Raw genomic sequence first — 21396 nt, 5'->3', positions numbered from 1 at the left:
ATGGAGAATTGATAATCCCAGTTACCCTTTACTGAAAAGTTCATACCCACTGACCAGCAGTTTCAGCCTCTTGCTCCTTCTCTCTAGAGAGATTGATCTGTCTGTGGTTATAGTCCTCTGGGCTTTCATTTTGGTTTCACTGTCCTATTTATCTGTTCTTGTGTCAATAGTTCACTGTCTTATTTGCTGTAGCTTCATAATGTCTTGGTATCTGCTAGGGGTGATCTCATCACCACCAGCCTCTCTCTGTTCAGCTCCTTCAAGGGCACCTTGACTTGTCCTAGCCCTTTGCACTTCCATACCAATTTTACATTCAGTTTATCCAGTTCCCAAAAAATTCCTCCAGTGAGTTTGATTAGGCTTGCCTTGACTCTTGACTTAGACCGATTTGGGGAGAATCGTCGTGGTTCCAGGACTAGGTCTTTCAATCCATGAGCATGGTTTAACTCTCCATTTTTAGATAGTCTTTAATGTCTCACAATGAAAATTTATGATTTTATTCCAGAAGGACCTAGATGTATAAATCAGTATATTTATTTCTAGGTCCTTTACATATTTTTATTATACTAAAAGTGATATTTTCTAATTATTTACTGCTGCATAGGGGAATACAAAACACAACAGATTTTTGTATACTGACTTTTTTAATCCAACAATTTTGCTAACATGTCTTTTCAGTTCTAATAATATTTTGAAGAAATTTTGGATTTTCTACACAAAACCAGAAAATAGTGACAGTTTTACTTCTAATCCTTTTCCCTTAGTTTCATTTATTATCTTACTGTCTAGTCAACACTGTTCAGAAATCTAATGTGAGTCATAAATGCAGACCGCAGGTATATTTTAAAATTAAAATTAATAGCCATGCTAAAAATGTTAAAAAGCAGGTGAAATGAATTTTTGTAAAATAGTTCATGTAACCCAATGTATTAAAATATTCAATATGTAATCAACATACAATTATTAATGAGACCATTTTATGGTATGGTTTTTTTTTTGGTACTATTTAAAATTCAACATGTTTAATTTTACTCTTACACATCAATTCAGACTAGTCACACTTCAAGATCTCAGTAGTGATAGGGGGCTAGTGGCTACCATATTGGATAACACAGGTCTAGAATATATTCTGTGCCATGTTTAACGTAAATGGGGGTTGCAATCATCCTTGCCTTTTTACTAATCTCAACATTTCACTATTAATTAGAATATTTGCTGTAGGATTTTTGTAGATACTTTTACCAGGATAAAGTCATTCCCTTGTATTCCTAATTTGCTACAGGTTTTAAAACATAAACAGATCTTGAACGTTCCATGTATCTTTTGTAATAACAATATGTCTTGCTTCCTTAACTAACGGTGAATTACGTTAACTGATTTTTTTTTCTTTTGCTTTGCAGTGTTTATTGCTAATGAACGGTAGCATTTTCCCCAGGATTTTCAAATTGAGGTATGCCTGCCTGCTGTTTCAGTTGTGTCCTACTCTTTGTGACCCTATGGACTGTAGCCCACCAGGCTCCTCTGTCCATGGAAAAATTCAATACAACTAGTGTTTTCATAGAAATAACTTTTGCTTTTGCTGATAACTTTCAGCCCTTAACTTTGCTGCTTTTGTGAATATCTCCTATGTCTTGAAAGGAGAATATTCTGCACTTGTAGCTACACTGCTCTGTAAAAGTCCCCTAGTCAAGTTTCTTAATATTATCATTAAATGTATTTCTGCTTGTTCTGTTGATTACAGAGGGATGTGTTTTTAAATCTCCCATTATAATTGTGGGTTTTTCTATTTCTCTGTAGAGTTCTCTTGTTTTTTTTTTTTATATTTTAAGACTGTGGTCTTTACATATGAGTTTGAAATTGTTCTTTCTTTCTGGTCATTTGGACCATTTTCAGTGACCTTTTAATCTCTAGTGATTTTTTTCTGATACTAAAATAACTGCACCAGTCTTCTTTTCCTTAGCCTTTGTATTATAAGAATTTTTTTTTTTTTACTACTCGTTTCCTTTCACCCTTTCAGTGTCTTTGTTTTGGAAATGTTTCTTGTGGATGTCTCTTGTAAATTACAGGTAGTTGGATTTTTATCCTGCCTGGTAATCTTCGTATTTTAACTACAACATTTAGTCCACTTGCATTGTTTTATAGTACATTTGAATTTATAACTTATTTGTCCCACCTATCTTGTATTTTTCTCTCCATTCTTGCTTGTTTTAGGATTGATTGGATTGATTTTCTCATTCTGTTTTTCCCCTCTAATAATCTGGCTAAATACTATATACTGCATTTCCATTCTTTCTGTTTACCCTGTTAATGACAACTTACAGTCTTAACTCATCAGAGTTTAAGTATATTTGCTATCTATTTTCGTTTTCCTTCTAAGGAATAGAAAGATAGAACACTTTAATCCATTCACCCAAGTTCTATGCCATTGTTGTGTATTTTAATTCTATTTTTATCCAGAAGACATTGTTATTGTATTATCAATGTTCTTCATTGTTCTTTATTCTGTGTTGCATCAGACCTCTGTCTGTGATCATCTTCCTCCAGCCTGAAGTTCTTCCGTTGGAATTTCCTTTAGGGAGGGTCTGCTACTGGCAAAGTCAGTTTTTGTATTTATAAATGTTATTATTTCCCCTTGTTCTGGAAAGACATTTTCACTGGGTACATAAATCTTGAAATAAAATTTCACTCAGTTTCTAAGATGACGGTTATTTTCTTTCAGTGCTTTGAAGGTATCATTCTACCGCCTCCGGGCTTCCGTTGCTCCTGATAAAAAGTCCGTGCAAATCATTTATTTTCTCTTTTTCTACCCCGGACGCCAGGCAGAGGCGTCTGGACTTTATTCTGAGGGGGACAGGGAGCTATGGAAGGTTTTAAAGCACTAAGGTGATCCAGTCAGATCTGCATTTTAGAAAGCGCACTCGGGCACTGTGGACTCGGAGGGCATTGAGAAGTGAGAAGGCAGTTGCTGCAGTCCAGAGAAAGAACAAGGGGTGTGGATGGGAGGAGGTCAGAGAGGCAGGACTTGGGGGGTCAACGCAGGCAGGCGGTTGGGAGCCCAAGGGGCACGGATGACTCGGGTTCCTAGTGAAGATGGAAAGCTGGCGCCGTAGGACAGACAGAACGGTGTTGGAGTGGATGGGGATAATGAATGGATTTGTGTGAGATCTCAAGATCCATCCATTCCACAGAGTCGAACACCTACTACGTGCAGTGTCAAGTGCGTGTGACTGGGGACTTGGGGCTGCGTGGCGTCAAAATCCGTCCCGCTGCTCACCTTAGATGCGCCGCGGCCATACCTGCCGCCAAGTATTGCCTAGCGGGGGCCCCTGAGGCAGCGGCCGCCTGGGGACCAGGCGTCTCAGCACAACCGCCCAGACGGACAGACGGACGTTAAGGATGGACGCGGAGGCGCCTGCTCAGGACTGGCAAGCCACACCGCTCCGGAGCCTGGATCCAGAGAGACCGTGGTACTGAGACACCCTGACAGGTTGGGAAACCTTGGCCGTCCCCGCCCTCCTGACGCCCGAGGGTCCGCGCCGCGATCTCGTCTATTCTTTGTGAGAGGCGAGGCAAATGGCCTCACTGCTCTCCCCCGGGCCCTCATATGCCCAGCCGGGGCCAGGCCATTTCCAGACCCTCAGAGTCACCGGGAGGACTTAAGAAAACACTCCTGGGTGCTAATATCTCGGCCAACACACCCGCCTAGCGGAGCCCCCGCCAAATAAGTCCCGCGGGCCGCCGGCTTTGGAAAGAGACACGCCGCGCGCGAGGCCCGGGGGCGGACCTCGAGGGGCGGGCCCGAGCGGGAGGCGGAGCCAGGGAGGGGCGTGGCCGGCTAGACGAGAGCCGAGCCCCCGGTCCGCCCCGCCCCGCCCCGCCCCGCCCCGCCCTCGCCCCCGCCCGGCGCGCTCGCCCGCGGGCTCGCTCGCGCAGAGGAAAACGTTGCGCAGGTTCAAAAATGGAACGTCGGCGGCGTGAGGGAGCGCGAGGGGGTGTGCGCGCGTGCGCGTGCGCGTGCGCGCCCGGGCGAGGGTGACGGGGACCCCGCCGGCCCGAGCATCGCGCGCCGCAGCCGCGGCCCCGCAGCTCCGCCCCCGGCCCGGCCCGGCCCCGGGCCCGCTCGCCCGCCGCCCCGCATGGAGCTGTCAGCCATCGGCGAGCAGGTGTTCGCCGTAGAGAGCATCCGGAAGAAGCGCGTGCGGAAGGTGAGGCTGCCCGGGGGGCGGCTCCCAGGACCCCTGTGGGGTCCCCTTCTGTCCCCAGTACTGTTCCCTCTACCCTGGAGGCGAGGGAGAAAGTGGGGGCGGGGGGACCCAGGCAGCCCCGCGCTGCCGGGCTCGTATCCCCAGCCCGTGCCTCAGTTTCCCCCGCCACCTTGTAGGGAGCGTAGAATTAAAAGTTGTCGCCCCAGGATGCTGAGGGCAGCTGAGCCAGCCAGAGCTGGAGATTAGGATCGGACTGGAGGGACCTCGAACGCTATCCGTTCTCACCCTCCTCTCATTAAATATGGGGAGACTGAGGCCCAAGTTGAAGAAACGGCTTGCCTCGTGTGTTCGCATTGGAGCTGGGTCTCGAACTCAGGACTCTCTACTCTTGGTGCCAAGTCCTTTGAAGTTGGAGGCGGAGCTTTGGAAAAGCCTCCTCCCGCCTCTTAAGTTTAACTGCTGGACTTCGACCTTTTCCGATCCCCTCTACACCCCCACCTCCGCGTCTCTCCCAGACTTCCAGTGCACACCCCCTCAGTCTTCCCCTCCCCGACTCCCAGCTCCGCCCGGCGGCTCGGAGAAGCCGCCTACGGCGCTTCGGCATCCTCAAAGCTCCTCCCCCTTTGCCTTCGCCTCCCAAACATAACACCCAGCGATTTAAGGAGGCATCTGTTCTGCTGTGTTTTGTCCCCGCGCCTTGGGCCTGGACTTTGGCCATGCCCATTTCCGGTGCACACGTTTGCAAAATATTCTGGCCCCAGGCTGGAAGTTGGGACTGGAAGGCTTTGGGGAAATTTCCTGTCCCATCACTTAGAACCACTATCCTTTTATCTCCTCCCTGCCGCCCCTTGAGAGGCTCTAGCGGCAGGGCAGGAGTTCACCTCCTCCCATTTGACGGAGGCACAAACTGAGGCACGGGCTGGGGACGTGACCTGACCAAGGTCAAACAGTAAGTTAGAGATGAGTGCAGAGCTGGACTTCAAGTTGGCTCATTGCCAACTCATTTTTCAAGGGAGAAAACTCAGCCCTGTTATCTTGGGCTGAGGGTAACGGGGTCAAAGTAGGCCATGACCTTTTCTTTTCTTCCCCCGACTCCAATGGGGTTGAGTTTTGTCTTCATGTCGGGGCTGCCCCTTCTCCTTCTCCCTTCCCTCAGAGTTTCCTTAATTTGAATTTGTTCCTCAAAACCCAATGCTTTCCATGCAGTGTAGCCTAAGCAGGTACATTAATTACCCCTTTCTACAGGGGGCCGTAGTGCCAGAGAGTGAGGAGCATTGTTCCTTTCACATTCATTCAAAATTTTGAGGACCTCTTATATACCAGGCACCAGTCTAAGTGCCAGGGGAGGGAGCTCCAGGCTTTGTGGAGCTGGCATTCTGGTAGAGGAGACAGGCAGCAAAAGAGGAAGTAAACAAATGCTTTCCACTGGGGTTCTGTGCCACACAGAAAGAGAAGTGTAAGGTGGGAGGGAGGGTGGCCAGGGCAGGCTTCTTTGAGGAGATGACATTATCTTGGTCTTTTCTAGTGTGGAGGGGTATCACTTGTCAGATTGGGAAGGCCCCTGTCACCTGTGCGGAAGGGAGGAACCTGGCTCTTATTTTCTCACTCCTGGAGGGAGGGATGAGCACTGTTTCTCACGGTGAGGATTGTCCGCCTTCTCTGGGGTCCTGCCAGGGTCTTTTGACTTGAGAGTAAGTTGAGAGTCTTGGAGTCACTAGCCTGTCCACTCTGGGCCAGAGGCACTGTCTCACAGGGATGGGGCTGATGGGGCTAGAGGCCTGGGGGACTCCCCAATGAGGAGTTTTCTAGGACTTGGAGAGTCTTCTAATTTAAAAAAAGAGAATTACGGTCTTTGCACTGGCACACTGGACACTGGATCTTTGGCCATGCACATTCCCCACATGTGACATGGGCTCCAAGCTTGTACCACAGGTACCACTGAGGTGTGTAGGGAGGGCCCAGTGCGCACCTGTGCTCTAGCAGGGAGGATGGTCTGGGATGGACATGGAGCAGCCAAAGACTGAGGATCTCTGGTTGATGGGGATCTTGTGTATATGTGTTGGGGGACTTCTGTCTGCAGAGGGCCTTCAGCCCTGCAAGTGGTCCTCGGGGCATCTGTGTATCTCACTGTGTCTCCTTCTCTCTTTCTCCCCAGGGTAAAGTTGAATACTTGGTGAAGTGGAAAGGATGGCCCCCAAAGTAAGGCTCCTTGGTGTGTGTGTCTGTCTGCCTACCTGTACTTCCTTCCATCTGCCTTTTCCCGGCTCTCCTGCCTCACTTTTCACTCCAGCTGCTCTAGTCATTGGCCAGCTGACCTTGATTAAATTGTCCTCTTTCTAGGCCTTAGTTTCCCCTCTGCCAGCTGAGGGATTTGGAGCATATGAGGGTCAAGGTGGGTGCCAGCTTCCCTTCAGAGTTGTGCTCCATCTTCTGGTTGGAGCCTCTGCTCCCCTGCTTCTGGCCTCTCCTGGCATTCAGTGGTGAAGACCCAGCATCTTGGCTTCAGAAATGGCCCCCTGCAAGGTGGAGGGGCCCTCATGCTGCAGCATGTACCAGTGGCAGGTGGAAGTTTGTGGCATTGAGCAAGACAAGTTTAGCCAGTGGGGCATGAGTCTTCAGTGCCATAGAGCTGGGGACAGAGCCACCTTTGGCTAGCACTCTCCAGTGTGCAGAGCAGGTTCCCCCACAGACTTGTGAGACAGCTGTGGGCCTCATCTCCAAAGATGAGGAAACAGGTTCAGAGAAGGTAAGCAGCTGGCCTTAGGTCACACAGCAAGGGGAAGGCAGAGTTGGGGCTTGAAGTGAGCCCCTCTTCCTTGCCTCCTCCATCTCCCAGTTGGGAGGCGGGCCAACTTGGGTCTAGGACCTCTCCCAGCTGCCCCGCCTCTCCCGCTGAGCCCAAATCAGGAACCTTCTCACCAACCAATCACCTCCCAGCAGGAGTTGTTGCGGGGAGGGGAGGGAATGAGCAAGTTGTGGGGCCTCCCCGTTGGCCTGTGGGCACCCCACCTCCCTGCCTGGCTTCCTAGAGATAGACTCCTGGAGTCCCCCCTGGTTCCAGAGCCCCTGCTATCTGTGCCAGGGGCTTTCTGCTGTCTTGCTGTTGAGGGTGACCTGACGTTTGGGCCCTGGGAGTGTCTTGGACGCACAGTGGTGAGAGACGCAGCGGAGGGGAAAACAGCCATGCTGCCTCAGCTTCCCTCTCTGCAAAATGGATTCAGTAGTCCAGGCCCAGCTCTCCTCTCACAGGCTTCTTCACTTTGTGGGGTGAAAGGTCTGGGGTGTGTCCCAGATGGCCTGCAGGCATCCTGTTGATGAGGGCTGGTGGCTGGCCAACTAGGTAATGCACTCATCCTTTCCTGCTGCCCTTTCCCAAACACCCTGAGACTGAAGGATAATCCCCTCCTCCACTAGGCAGAGGAGAGGTGGGCTTCCAGTCTGGGTGAAGGGGCAGGAAGAGGAGGTGGGAATCTAGAAGAGGAGGGTGCTCAGAGTGGGCATACTCCCTGGGTAGCCACTCCCCTCTGAGCTTCTGCACCAGAAGACGTTGATTGCATGGGACTGTGCACACTAGCCTGTTGGCCTTCAAGGCATTGTTGGCTATTCTTCCTGCTGTGTAGATTCCCTTCTCTAAACAGATGTATGTGTCTATTTCAAGTTCCTTCTGCCACTTTTCTTTATCCTGAATGAGTATGTCTGCCCATCAGAGCTTCAGTCAGGGGAAGGACCTGGCATTCCAAGAGAGGTTCCTGTATAGTTCTGCTGGCCTATGCCCATGCCCCTGGGGCCCACTTGTTCCCTAACATGCTGAGATCACCAGATGGGCCCTCATGACTACCTTTTGTGACCCCCCCCACAGGAGTTCAGGGAGTCCTGTGTGGCCAGAAGACCTGAGGCATCTCCGACTTCCTCACACTTTGGTCCTTGTTCACAGCTAAACTGCTGGGATCCCTTGGACAGGTCCCCAGCAGAGCAGAATCTCTGCTTCCTCATGTCCAAATTGGAATGCATCCTCCAACACAGCAGTGATGTGAGGATTAGATGACAGATACAGAGTACCTAGTGCATGCTTAACTCAGACAAGGCACTTAGTAAATGTTTGCTATTAATAGTAAGTTACACAGCTGGGCTCCTAGGTCTCTCACCAGCTGGAGGGGGGTCTGGGGGGGATTCTACTGCCATCTAAAGTAGCTTTAGCCCTCATTCAGATCAGTCCTCTCATGTTTCAAATGAGGAAACCGGGGCCCAGAGAGGAGAGGTCACTACAGTAATATAAATGCCAACACAGTGCAGCATGGTGCCCGCTTTATGCCAACCACTGCCACCTCACTTCACTTGGGGGACAATAGATTCAGTCACAGAAAGGAGGAGGAGAACCAGGGCTTCTTTATCACCCACTTTAGTCTCCCCTCCTCAGGGTGCCTTGCTTGAAGAAGAGGCTGAGAGAGAGGGTGGGGCGTGGAGTAGCGAGACTAGATGCTCCCTGCAGGCCTGGGAGCCTTGGCTAGCGCAGTGCCACCCTGGGTGGGAGGGCGAGTCAGACTCTCCTGCTCCCAGCACCCTCCCCATCCTGGGCAGGGAGCCTTCTATTAATATAGAAACCACGATGTAAACCAGCACTCACTCTGCCAGGCCCCTGTTGAGCTTTCGGGTGCTTTGCCTGTTTTCTCAAACAACAGGAGAGGAATAATTGCCCTTCCTCCCCAGCAGATGGGGTAGAGGAGCTATCCTGCTTGTTCTAGAAAGAACAGCAAATGGCACAGGGAGGGGCTGGGGGCACAGGGCGGAGGAGCTTAATAATCAGCTACATGCTCTCAGCCTGCTGGGGACCCTGCTGCCCCTCTTTGGGAACACTTTCTTTCCCTCTGTTCTTACCCACTTGTGAATGCTACCCTATTTGTGGGGAGGATGGCCTCCATGGAGCTTTAGAAATGATAGTATCAGTTTATCAAGGTACAGCAATAACCAGGCTGATATCGGTAAGCCCCTATTAAAATCAGGCATTGGCCCATGTAAGTAATTTGCCTAATGTCAACCCAGTGGACAGATGAAGAGACAGAAACCCTCAGCAGAGGAGGCCCTCCCCCAGATCATACAGGTGGCACGATTTTAACTATGGGCACGTCCCTTTCCTCAGCTGTAAAATGGGGCTCTAGCCTCACGGAGCCCCATGGAAGGCAGCCTGACACAAGGAAGGGTTCATAGCAGTGCCAGACACAAGAGGAGGCGCTTCTTTCTTCTCCAAGACCCTGCTGAGTAGCAGCAGCAGAGTCCTGAGTTTGGTCTTGGCAAGTGTGTGTTTATGCTCTGGAGGCTTTTGATATTGACTTAATTACTGCTTGTTTGCTTTTATTATGTACCACATTTTATTATGTACCACAAGTGCTGTATGTGGCTTAACACATCTGATTGTCACATCCCTCCTAAAAGACATGGACTGTTGGTAGCTCTGCTTCACAGATGAAGAACTGGAGGCCGCAGCAAGTGAGTCACCTGCTCACCACCGCCCCCGCCAGTCTCTCTGGGAGCCCGGCACACTGCTTCTCATTTGGGTGGCTCTAAATCGGAGTTGGAGGGGGTTGCTGGGCCTGGCTCTATGGGGCGCCCAGCCCCTGGCACTGCGGGAGCCTGCGCTGCAGGGCCCAGGCGGGGCGGCCGCGAGCCTGTTTACCTCGGCTCGGGGGCGGGGTGGCGGTCACGTGGCCGTGTTTACCTCGGAGCCGGCGCGCGCAGTCCCCGCCCCCGCCCTGCCCCTCATTGGTCAGCCCGGTAATCTGGCGGGCGCGCCCCCGCTGGCGTGCGTGTGCCCGCGCGGCTGCCCGGTCGCTGGGGGCGGGGCCCATGGCGCGGTGGAGTGGAGCCCCCTGTCGGCCTCTTTGCGTTCCGGCCCAACCGGCGGCGCGGAGACCGACTCTCAACAGCCGCGCACTCCTGCCTTGTTTGAACCCGGCGCGGTTGACAAAGCGTGACCTACGCTCGCCACGGCCTCTGGCTCCCCACACTGCGGAGGGCTGCTGCTGACCGCCTCTTTCGGAGGGGCGAGGGTATCCGAGAGGGTGAGGCGGCCGTCCAGCGACCCCCTCCCGCCTTTCCTCAGCAGGGCCAGGCCTCCTGCTGCCGAGTCTCACCCTTTCTCTGCGCCCGCTGTGTGCCAGGCCCCGGGTCAGACACTGAAGACGTGGTTAATCAGACCGTGACCCTCTCCCAAACATGTCACAGCTCAGTGGGTAGCCAGATAGGTCGCCATGTGAGGACCCAAAGGCAGAGGATGGCCAAGATTCAGCTGAGTTCCAACCACAGACTGGCACAGTGACCTTCGCAAGATGCTTCACCTCTCTGCCCCAGTTTCCTCTGTAGCGTCTGTAACCTACCTCATAAAGGTGTTACAAGGGCTGGATGAATCCCTGCGGTTGTCTGCTCTGGCACCTAACCGTTACGGTGGAGGCGGTGGTGATGGTGATTCTTAAGATGAGGAAATTGAAGTACAGAGAAGGTTAGGGACTTGCCAGAAACCACACAGCAGCTACATCACCAAAAAATGGGCAGGGCAGTGGGGAAATGGGCAGGGCAAAGGAGACTAGAGCACTGAAGAGACTTCTACAGCTAGAGGATATGGAGGGTGGAGGGCAGGCAGAGGACACAGAGGAACACAAAATTCCCCCTCTTTTCTTACTAGGTACAATTGAGGAAATTCAACCTTTGTGGGGAGGAAGGGTTGAGGTCTCTGCCAGCTGCTGATTGCTTTCAGTTTGGGCTTTACCAAACTATATAAAAAAATAATCAGTTTCACGTTTGCAGTTCTTCAGAATGAGCAGAACTCTGCAGAGACTTCATAGCCATTCCCAGAACACATGGGGACTGGGGCCGGGCTGGGCAAGCTGGGGAGAGGTCACAACCTGCCAGCCAGGACACCAGCTTGATTCATCAATATGTATGGCAGGTGCCAAGGGCAGCAATAAGGCCGTGGAGAGCAGCTGAGGGGAGGCTTCGTTGTGCTTGGAGAGGATGTCAGGGGAAACTGCAGGACCCTGACTCAAAGGGTCAGGAGGTCCCGGGAGGAAGAGGGCCCCCAGGAGGAGAGCACAGCAAGTGCAAAGGACAGGAGCTGGGATGGTGCTGGGCATGTCACACTCCGGGCGCAGACCTTCACAGCTGAGTTCACGGGGCCTTACACAGAGTAAGTGTGCAGAAGTGTCAGTGAAAGAAAGGAGGAAAAGTCTGTTGTCGGGCAGCTTGTCACTCAGATATAGGCAGGACTACTATTAGGTTTCACAGTAACCAGGACAGTTAAGGATGAAGGTTTTAGCTTGTCTGGTTAGAAGATGGCAGGGGCAGGGCCCGGCCTCTCTCTGCCTTCTAATACCTCCCTAATACCTACTCACCTCCCTTCTTGTCCAGCAGTCCTGGGGGCAGCCTTAGCCAGAATCACAGCCTGTTGCTCTGGGTTTCTTTTTTTTTTTTAACATGCCCATACACATTTGTATGCATATCTGTATACATACATAAATGTTTTCAAGTTATATTTTTTATGTACTAGCATCTATTTTGGAGAAGGCAATGGCACCCCACTCCAGTACTCTTTCCTGGAAAATCCCATGGACAGAGGAGCCTGGTAGGCTGCAGCCCATGGGGTCGCGAAGAGTCGGACACGACTGAGCAACTTCACTTTGACTTCACTTTTATGCATTGGAGAAGGAAATGGCAACCCACTGCAGTATTCTTGCCTAGAGAATCCCAGGGATGGGGGAGCCTAGTGGGCTGCCGTCTATGGGGTCGCGCAGAGTCGGACACGACTGAAGTGACTTAGCAGCAGCATCTATTTATGATGAATCATCCTCCCCCCACACACACTTTTGGAAGTTATTTAAAGTTTGCTTTTAAAATTATTCAAATAAAATAGCAAGCTAAGTTAAAGGCAGATACTAGGTAAATAATCATGCAGCTGGAAGAAGGGTGGCTGAGCTCTGCAATTACTCAGGTCTGTCCTGGCTGTCTAGAATGCTGCTGTCTGGCCTGGGAGTGGTGGAAGGTCCCTTGTGGAAAGACCTAGGGGTCTGCTGTAGGATCACTGCACCAGACAGTCTCTGAGCATTTACCAGATTTCCTCCTATGTGACAAGGGACCTTCAGAGCTGGCCTTGATGATGCAGGTGTGTGCTGAGGAGGGAGGGAATGGCTGGGCCAGGCAGAGGCCACACGGGCTGGGGCGTCAGAGGGGCTAGGGACAGCAACAGTAAGAACCACAGAGCACTTCCCGTGCACCGGCTGCATTAAACACGTGAATGCACTTAGCGCGAGAGACCTTTTAGTTCATCTCAGTTGCTCGGTTGTGTCCCGTGGACTGCAGCACGCCAGGCCTCCCTGTCCATTACTAACTCCCAGAGTTTACTCAAACTCATGTCCATGGAGTCGGTGATACCATCCAGCCATCTCATCCTCTGTCGTCTCCTCATCCTGCCTTCAATCTTTCCCAGTATCAGAGTCTTTTCTGATGAGTCAGTTCTTCGCATCAGGTGGCCGAAGTATTGGAGTTTCAGCTTCAGCATCAGTCCTTGCAACAAATATTCGGGACCAATCTCCTTTAGGATGGACTGGTTGGATCTCCTTGCAGTCCAAGGGACTCTCAAGAGTCTTTTCCAGCATCACAGTTCAAAAGCATCTATGGATGGGGAAATCAGCACAGAGATATTGAGCCACTTGTTCACAGTTGTGCTGCCAGCCAGGGCAGAGCTGGGGTTTGAACTCGGGCAGTCTGGCTCCGGAGTCCGTTTTTCACCACATGCTCTTGCCTCTTATGGGAAGGGAATCCAGGGATGTATGGGGCCTGCCCTCTTTCAGTTCAGTCGCTTAGTCGTGTCCGACTCTTGTGACCCTGAGGTGAACATGGGGATCTAGTCAGGAGCTGGACGAAGTCATTTTTAGGGTGATGTGATCAGGATGAGGGGAGTTCTGGTGTTGAAGTCCCCAGAAGGCCCCCAACCTAGTCTGGTGGGCTAGGGACAATTTATGGGATTAGGAGACAATTTCAGGCTGGATCAGGAAGGGGCAAGTCCTGCCCACAGCAGCTGTGGCCTTTGAATGCGAGGCAGGGCTGGAGGCGGAGCAGCTCTGACCGCTTGTTTGTCTCCCCAGGTACAGCACGTGGGAGCCGGAGGAACACATCCTGGACCCCCGCCTGGTCATGGCCTACGAGGAGAAGTAAGGGGCTCAGCCGTCCCCAGGGCTGGGGCGGGGACGGCAGCCTCTGAGGTTTCGTGGGGAACTGTTGCCGGCTTGACTCTGAACAAGGGTCATGGGCCGGGGGGGACAGGGTTCTAGCAGGGACAGCTGCAGCTGGGGAAAGGTACTGGATACCGGGTCCCAGGGCAGCCGAGGGTCCTGTCCATTTCCTGCTGCTGGGTGATGTCAGCCATTCTGCTAACCACCCCAAGCCTCAGTTTCTTAGCCATTGTTAGCCACCCCTAACCATACCTGCCCCGGTTTTCCCAGAAGGTAGGGGTTTCAGTTGCCATGGAGAAGGTGAAAATGGGCATAGAGATGCCTTGCATGTGAGGGGTGGCTGTGTCAGTATTGCTCTGTCAAGCCCAGCAATGGGCCAGAGAGAGCTTTCCCCTAGAGACCCTCTCACTGAGTCTGATGAAGCTCAAGAAAGGTCTGGGTGGGGGGAGTGTGACTTTAGAGCTAGGACAGCTGGGTTGCAGTCCCTCCTGCTTGGCCCCCTCCTAGCTGGGTGGCCGTGAACAAAGCTGCCCCCAAGTCTCAATCTCCCGTGTCTGCCAGGGCTCTGCTGCAGTTCTGAGGGTGGGTTAGCAATTGCCAGCTCCTCCAATGGGCCGTGAGGGCACACCTTTAATGGAGAGCTTTTGCCGAAAATGTCGTTTCTCCTGGGTGGAGGGCTTTTTGAGCATGATCTAGCCATTCCCTTCTGATGAGCCTTGGTGTTACCAGCCTCCCTGCCAGCAGACTGCCCAATCTTTCTGCCTCTCCCCAACGCATCAACCCTGTAGAGTACAGGGCCATTTTATAAAGTCATTTTTGTTTGGTTCCTTTTAGTAACCTCTTGAGACAGGGATGAGGGTCTCGTTTGACAGATGAGGAGACCGAGGCTCTGAAGAGCTAAGGGACTTGTCCAGCAGCCTCACGGCTGGGAGACAGTCCAACTAGGGCTTATCGGGTGGGCCTCCTGACTCCCAGTGATGCTGTTCCTCTGCCCTCCCCACCCCCTTCTGATCACTTCTCCCCCAGGAGGCCTCCTGCTGCTGGTTCAAAGGAAATGTTCCCACTGGTCTTTCCTTTAAAAATCACAGTGTTCCTGTCCCACAGCTTCTTTCTGTTTCCCGAGTGCTGGTGGGACCTTGATCCAAAAGGGTTGTGACACTGGGAGAACCCTGTGGAATGTCCTGGATTGTGGTAAGACCATTGGGCAGGCATCAAGGGCCTGGATCAGCATCCTGGCTCGGCTGCTCCCCAGCCATGAGGTGCTGGGTAGGGCCTTTTTCCTCTCTGAGCCTCAGCTTCCCTGTCTGTAAAATGGGGAGAACAGTGCTGACCTCGTGGGCTCTCGTGGGGAGCAAAGGTGTGTGAAAGCACGTCACGAGCCATGAAGTGTGGACACTTGCGCGCGAATGTTTTCCTCATGGTAACTGGGGGTCACCTAGCTCGCACTGTCATTTGTTCAGCCAAATCTCTTTATGGAGATCGTCCTGTGTGCTGGGCACTGTTTCAGGGACTGGGGCACAGCAAGGCACAAAAACAACAAGTGTCCCTGCCCTCGTGGGGCTCGCAGTCCAGTGTGGAGGCCCGCAGTGACAAGTAGGCCAGTGATCATATAGATGCAGACGTGTGGCTGCTGTTTGGACCGGCGGGGTGGGGCGGCGGTGCTGCTTTCAGCCCGGTGGTTGGGTGCTGGCGTTTGACCAGACCTGAGCTGAGTGAGGGAGGGAAGGAGCCCAGTAGGCATGTTACGGAAGACCATCCAGGGAGAGAGCACACTGAAGCAGAGACCCTGGGCTGAGGAGCGGCATGGAGGCGAGTGGGGCTCTGAGCGTGGCTGGCTGGACTGGTGGGAGCTGGGCAGGGGTGGTGCATTGTGGAGTGGGCATGGGCAGCTGAAGGGGTGGGGTGCAGCTCAGACTCTACCTGTGAGTCCTGGTAGAGAGGGTTTGGATGTTCCTTTGAGTCAGAAAAGTCAGTAGTTAAGGGACAAATGAGACCCACTGTCCGAGACCTGCAGACCCACAGTGTGGTTTGCCTTCCTCCTCCTCTCTGGGTCTTGGTGAGAAGGAAGTGGAAGGGGGGTGATGAGCATTCTAACACCTGCTTTGCAGTGTTTTTAAGGGACTCAGAAGGAGTCTGGTCAGGGAGTCCCTGCGTCCTGGGAGGGGCCGAGGGGACACTGAGGCCTGGCTGGGGCCACGATCCCCACAGCCCTGGACACTGAAGGGCCACGGGTTCCGGGGTTGACAGAAACTGGTCCCTGGGTAGAGGACTGACAGAGTGGAAGCCCCCACCTCACCCTCCTGCTCCCCGCACACCTACAGTTACAGGGCAGAAACTTGGGCACTACAGGTGGGAAGCCAGGTCATGTGGCCTAGGCTGCAGGCCTGCCCCACTGGCCCTGACTGGGCTCCCAGGCTTGACCTCACCAGGCCCGGTGCCCAGAGTTCAGCATCTTCACCAGTAGCGAAGGTTGTTGGAATTGTGGCATCGGTTAAGTGACTTTATCTCTCTGTGCCTCAGCTATAAGATGAGGATAGAAACTGTGCCTCCCTCATAGGGTGAAGGTCACAGCATTGAGAACAGTGCCTTGTACAGAGTGCCCAGGACACGGTAATAAATACAAAAATAAACAACACTTACACAAATATAATAGACGTCATCATCTTCTTTTCTCTCAAGGCCCTTTCCTCCCCCTGCCCCCACCACACTGCCTTCTCTTGCTCTTTTTTCTTTCTCTTCCTTCCTCTCTATGATCTTAGTCTTTCTACCTCCGCCCCCCAGCCCTGCTTTGAGAAATGTCAGGGACCTCTCGCTCCCCGCAGGAGCCCCAGGGCCCAGCTGAGAAGGGAAGCTCGTACTCCAGACCAGGAAACTGAGGCCCAGAGAGGGAGGGTGGCCAGCCAGGGTGTCCCCTGGGTCAGGTAGGGGTGACCTGGGCTCCCAGCACCGGGCTCTGAGATTAGATTCTCACTCTCCAGTATCGGAGAGGCCTGATTGGTCTGGGTATCGCATGCTCTTGGTGCTTCTCTCAAACACTGGTTCTGGGACCCCAGGGCAGACCTGCTGAAGCCAGCTCCACAGGGTGGGAGGGACAGCTCTGCCCCCAGCGCTCCTGGAGGCTGATGCCTGGAAGCGGGCAGCAGCCACTCCCTCGAGGAGGGAGACAGGAGCCATGGACCCACTGGCTTAACTGGGCTCAGACTGAGAGGCTGGCCTAAGGCCTCAGAAAGCGTGAGTGGAATGAAGTCAAGCACAATGACTTTGCATCATCCCACCACTTCCAGCACATGGTTGGGGGATCTGGCGTGTTGCATTGTGTGTGTCTGGATGCGTCCTCAGTTTGTGCCTTGCATGTGTGTGAAGTGAGGAGGGCATCCAGCAGAGAGTCTGACATCTGCTGGGGACTTAATGCAAGTTAGTTTTTCTCCGCTTCCCCAGCCAGACGATACAGGCAACAGGAGCCTGTCTCCTCTACCAGGTTCGTGCAGATGCCAAATTGGTGGGGAGTTCTGAGCAGAGCCTCACGTGCAGAAGGACTAATCCGCCATTCTCCTCAGCTCCTCTGGGCCCATTCAAGGCAAATTTGATTGAGAGGTTTCTATACAAGTCTCCTAAGAGTGGAAACTGGAAATTGTTCTGGGGGTTGTTCCCCGTGCATGGAGAGCAGAGGTCTGGCCTGACCTTGGGGCCATGAAGACCCACATGTTTTTGGAGATGTCCGCTGAGTCCCACCTCAGCAGATGGGACCAGTGGCTGTGCCCTCGCCTTTAGTCAGTTGAGAAGAGGGAGCTCTGGGAGTTGAACACTGCCCCCCACTGTCATGGCCTAGAGAGCAACGGGAGGGTCCCGACCCCAGGGTGGGTGGTAGCCTGTGGTGGTTGCCCCCCTCCCCCGTAGACAGCAGAGGGCCAGGTGGAGCGGACGCCTTCCTTACCCTTAAATGTCACCAGTGTTTCCTTTTCTTCTGCCATCTGCTTTGCATCCCAGGGAGGAGAGAGACCGAGCGTCGGGGTATAGGAAGAGAGGTCCGAAACCCAAGCGGCTTCTGCTGCAGGTAACCCCGCCAGCTCTGGTGCCACCCCTTAGGGCCCCTTGCTCCTACCCACCCCACCCCACCCCACCCCACCCCCAGCCCTACCATCTGTGCGTTTGTACCGGCTAGTTCTGCTAAACCACTAACCCTCCTCTGGCTCCATCCAGGGCACTGTGGAGGGAGGGGTGGGTGGGGCACTTAGTGGGTAAGTTTCAATGGGAGGAGTTGGGAAAAGTCAGAATTCGGGCTGGTACCCAGGGGAAGACAGCATGGGTGGGAGATCCAGTGGAGGGAGGGAGGGTGGATGTGTGGCTCATGGGATCCTAGAATTTTGAAAGCTTAGAATCTTGTAAATAAATTGATGCTCAGAGTCCCCAAAATACAAAGTTGTAGTATTTGAGAACCTTAGGAGCATAAACTTGAGAGCTGAGGAAACAAGGGGAGTCTGGAATGTTAGAATCTAAGGAGATTCATAGAATTTTAGAATCATAGCCTTGGAATGTCCTAGAAACGTGTCATTTTGAGTGAGAAGAAACCCTCTGTTTGAGGTCTTGAGGGCACTCTGCTACTGAAAAGAGGATGCAGGCGAGAGTGATGTAGTTCCGTGACTCAAGGCATGTCTCTGGGCTCGAGTTTTCTCTTCTACAAAATGCGGATGATAACAATACCTGCTGTCTTTAATTTAATAAGGCCCACCTGGGACTTTAAAGCCAAAACATAAGGCTTCTTGGTCCATGTGCAGTGTGAGCCACGGCCAGCCTCCTGTCGACTCTCAATTGTAGATCACATGAGGCTTTTGCCAGATTAGATGGGTCTCCCTTCCTGCAGTGGGTGTGATCCCTGGGGTTTGGTGTTGATTGGGTCCTGAGAAAGAGATAGCATGTCAGACATCTCCATGCTGAGCTCTGTGCTCCATGCTCTTCACAAATGAAGTTTATCTGCACACCAAACCCACAGGGAGGGTGCATCAGTCATCTATTGCTGTGTAACAAATTAACCCTTAACTGAGCAACTTAAGGCAGTAAACACTTAACACCACAGTCGCAGTGAGTCAGGAATCAGGGAGTACCTTAGCTGGTTCCTTAGTGATTCTGGCTCAGATTACAGTCATGATGTCAGCTGGAAGTCCACTCATCTGAAGGCTTGATTGGGGCTGGAGGATCTGCTCCTAACATGGCTCCCCATATGCCTGGTGCATCAGTGCTGGATGTTGACAGGAGGCCTGGTTCCTCAGTGCTGGGCCTCTCCATAGGGCTGCTGGCTGGCCTCATAGTAGGGCCACTAGCCTCCCCCAGGGTGGGTGAACAGAGAGAGCAAGGACAAAGCATCGTGTCCTTAGTGACTTAGCCTCGGAAGTCCCACACTGCAGTATTCAGTATAGAGGGGACTCCACACAGGTGTGAATTCCCAGAGGCAGATATTTGGGACCATCTTGGAGGCTGGCTGCTATAATTTCTTCACTTCATTGATGGAAGAAACTGAGGCTCAGGGAGGCCAGTACCAAGTCACGCAGCTGGACTAAAACCCAGATCTGACTCCTGGTGCTCGCAGACCCATTAGTAACTGTAATTCTGTCATGGTGAGGTAGAGAAGAACAGAACTGCATGAGAGTTTCCCCGGCCTGCGAGCCAGGTTGAAGGAGTGGTCTCTGATAAAGCTGCACATGGGGTAAGCCCTGCAGTGCTGAGGCAGTGCCGTAGCTTCACAGTCTCCTCCCAGTTCGGCCCTCTTCACATCGTCATGACAAGCCGCGCCCGTGCCAAGTGATGGGGATTAGCAGGTGGGACTGGAGCATGGAGTCTGCACCTGTGATGACCTCTGTCCCCAGCTTGAGATGTTTGACATGCAGGTCCCATCTGTGGGCCTCACTCTCTTCTGGGAACTCTTGGCCTCTGGTGACAGCAGAGGAGCTCCTGTCCCAGAATGGCCCAGGCCCTCAACATCTTAGCACCAAGGATCTTTCTTGGATTTGTATAAATTTCCACTAGGAGTCAGTAAGACAAATGCACAGATTTTAAAACTTCAGCCTTTGAATGGTGGAAGCACGTGCCCTCCAGCCCCTTTTAACATGAATGAGGCAGGACATCGACAGGGGTCTGGACCCCCCCTCCAACCCCCGCTGCAGCTCAGAGCTGAGGAGGGCCCTGGGGGAACTGAGGGGCGTCTGCGGCCTGCCAGCAGTGCACTGTCCCTGTGGCTGGGTGACACGGTGCACCCGGTGCTGTGTTAACTTTCTCCAAGAAACTTCAGAGCCCTGTGCCTCCCATCATCTCCCTGGCGGCTGACCGTTTCAGCTTTGGGGGCCTGTTAGAAGCAAAGATTCTTTCCTATGATGAATAGCTCCTTAATTTATCGGCCGCAGAAATCCTGGTGTTTTTTCTGTCCGTCAGTTTTCCATCTGTACCTCTTGTCTGCTCCTCTGCTGTGGAGCGAAGGAAAGCGCCCTGCAGCCCTGGCCCCTAAGATGAGGCCGCGCCTCTGGGGCCAAGATGAAAGCCGAGCTGGGCCTGGCCCAGGGGCTGGGGTGTCGGGTGGGGTGCGGGCTGTTTCTGAGCCCAGAAACTTGGGGAAGGGACCCCGGGCGGGAGGGAGGCGTGAGCCAAGGCGCGGCAGCAGGCGGTAGGGCGGGGCTGACCCGCCCTGCCCTGGCTTGCCCCCGCAGCGGCTGTACAGCATGGACCTGCGGAGCTCCCACAAGGCCAAGGGCAAGGAGAAGCTCTGCTTCTCCCTGACGCGCCCACTCGGCAGCGGGAGCCCCGAGGGGGTGGTCAAGGCGGGGGCGCCTGAGCTGGCGGACAAGGGCCCCTTGGTGCCCACCCTGCCCTTCCCGCTCCGCAAGCCCCGCAAGGCCCACAAGTACCTGCGGCTCTCGCGCAAGAAGTTCCCGCCCCGCGGGCCCAACCTGGAGAGTCACAGCCATCGACGGGAGCTCTTCCTGCAGGAGTCACCGGCCCAGGACGTCCTGCAGGCGGCCAGCGAGTGGGAGCCTGCCGAGCAGCCCCCCGAAGAGGAGGGTAAGGCGGCCCGGCCCCCGGCGCAGACCCAGGGACCCTCAGAGCTGGCAAGGCCCCTCGAGTTGTCAGGGCCCAGAGAGGGTCTCCTCAGCCTGCGGGGGACCCTGGCACCTAGCCCAGAGCTCTTTCCGTGGTCCCACTCGGAAGGAGCGCGTGTCCAGCCAGGGAAGATAAATGTGACCTCTACCCGTGTGGCCAGCCTCGAACTAGGCTCTGACCTGGCTGGAGACTCAGAGGAAGATCTGGTGTTGGGGGTGGGGGGGCTGGAAGGGGGGTTCACTTGGCCCCCCATGCCCACCTTCCCCACCTTGTTGTCAACGCTGCCCCCCCCTCCCCCCCGTCTGTCTGTCTGTCTATCCGTCTGTTCCACGACTGCAGCAGAAGCAGACCTGGGCGAGGGGCCCCCTTCCTGGACACCCACGCTCCCCTCAAGTGAAGTGACAGTGACCGACATCACCGCCAACTCCATCACCGTCACCTTCCGCGAGGCCCAGGCCGCCGAGGGCTTCTTCCGAGACCGCAGCGGGAAGTTCTGATCCGCCATTTTTAACTCTTCTTAAACTGTTTTCTGGGGCTCGGGGTGGGGACATCTGGAAATGAGGAGGGGGTTAGGGCGGGATAATTATTTTATTTAAAAAAAAACAACAACAAAAACATTGGCCAGGAGAAGGGGTGATGCTCCCAACATTGTCCTGCCCACCCGCCCCTTTCTCTGCGCGGATGGACAGACGGACATTTACAGAGCTGGGGCGGGGCGAGGCCTGGGGAGGCCTGGCACTGCTCTGTCGCTTGGGGCGCTGTCTCCAGGGCAGGACGGGGACAGGGCCAGCCTCCCCCAGACCCCTCTGGCCCCCTTCTTCGGAGAGAGCGCAACTGGTCCCGGGACTAAAGGAGGTCGGGAAGACCTGAACCCTCCCCCGAGCATC

The 21396-nt window shown here is 53.6% G+C and overlaps 1 protein-coding gene across 3 annotated transcripts; it reads left to right on the top strand.

The window, feature by feature from the left end:
* Positions 1 to 4136: 4136 nt before the first annotated feature.
* CBX7 (chromobox 7) lies at positions 4137 to 21006 on the top strand. 3 transcript variants are annotated; one of them, XM_068971830.1, is made up of 6 exons: positions 4137 to 4205; positions 6361 to 6404; positions 13337 to 13402; positions 17411 to 17477; positions 20398 to 20470; positions 20849 to 21006. In XM_068971830.1, the coding sequence occupies exons 1-6, from the start codon at positions 4137 to 4139 to the stop codon at positions 21004 to 21006; spliced, it is 477 nt and encodes a 158-aa protein (XP_068827931.1). The 3 variants fall into 3 exon arrangements, with proteins under 3 accessions (XP_068827931.1, XP_068827929.1, XP_068827928.1); XM_068971828.1 differs by having other exon boundaries at positions 20119 to 20470; positions 20852 to 21006; XM_068971827.1 differs by having other exon boundaries at positions 20119 to 20470.
* The last annotated feature ends 390 nt before the right edge of the window (positions 21007 to 21396 follow it).

This window comes from Capricornis sumatraensis, chromosome 4, assembly GCF_032405125.1.
Source record: "Capricornis sumatraensis isolate serow.1 chromosome 4, serow.2, whole genome shotgun sequence".
Lineage (NCBI taxonomy): Eukaryota > Metazoa > Chordata > Mammalia > Artiodactyla > Bovidae > Capricornis > Capricornis sumatraensis.
This window is presented reverse-complemented; position numbering and strand designations above follow the sequence as displayed.

Bases quoted from the DNA above. Each gene is read 5' to 3' on its own strand.
- CBX7 (XM_068971827.1), top strand. From the start codon at position 4,137: ATGGAGCTGTCAGCCATCGGCGAGCAGGTGTTCGCCGTAGAGAGCATC. The intron at 4,206-6,360 runs GTGAGGCTGCCC...CTTTCTCCCCAG, and splicing joins GGAAGAAGCGCGTGCGGAAG to GGTAAAGTTGAATACTTGGT. The intron at 6,405-13,336 runs GTAAGGCTCCTT...TTGTCTCCCCAG, and splicing joins TGGAAAGGATGGCCCCCAAA to GTACAGCACGTGGGAGCCGG.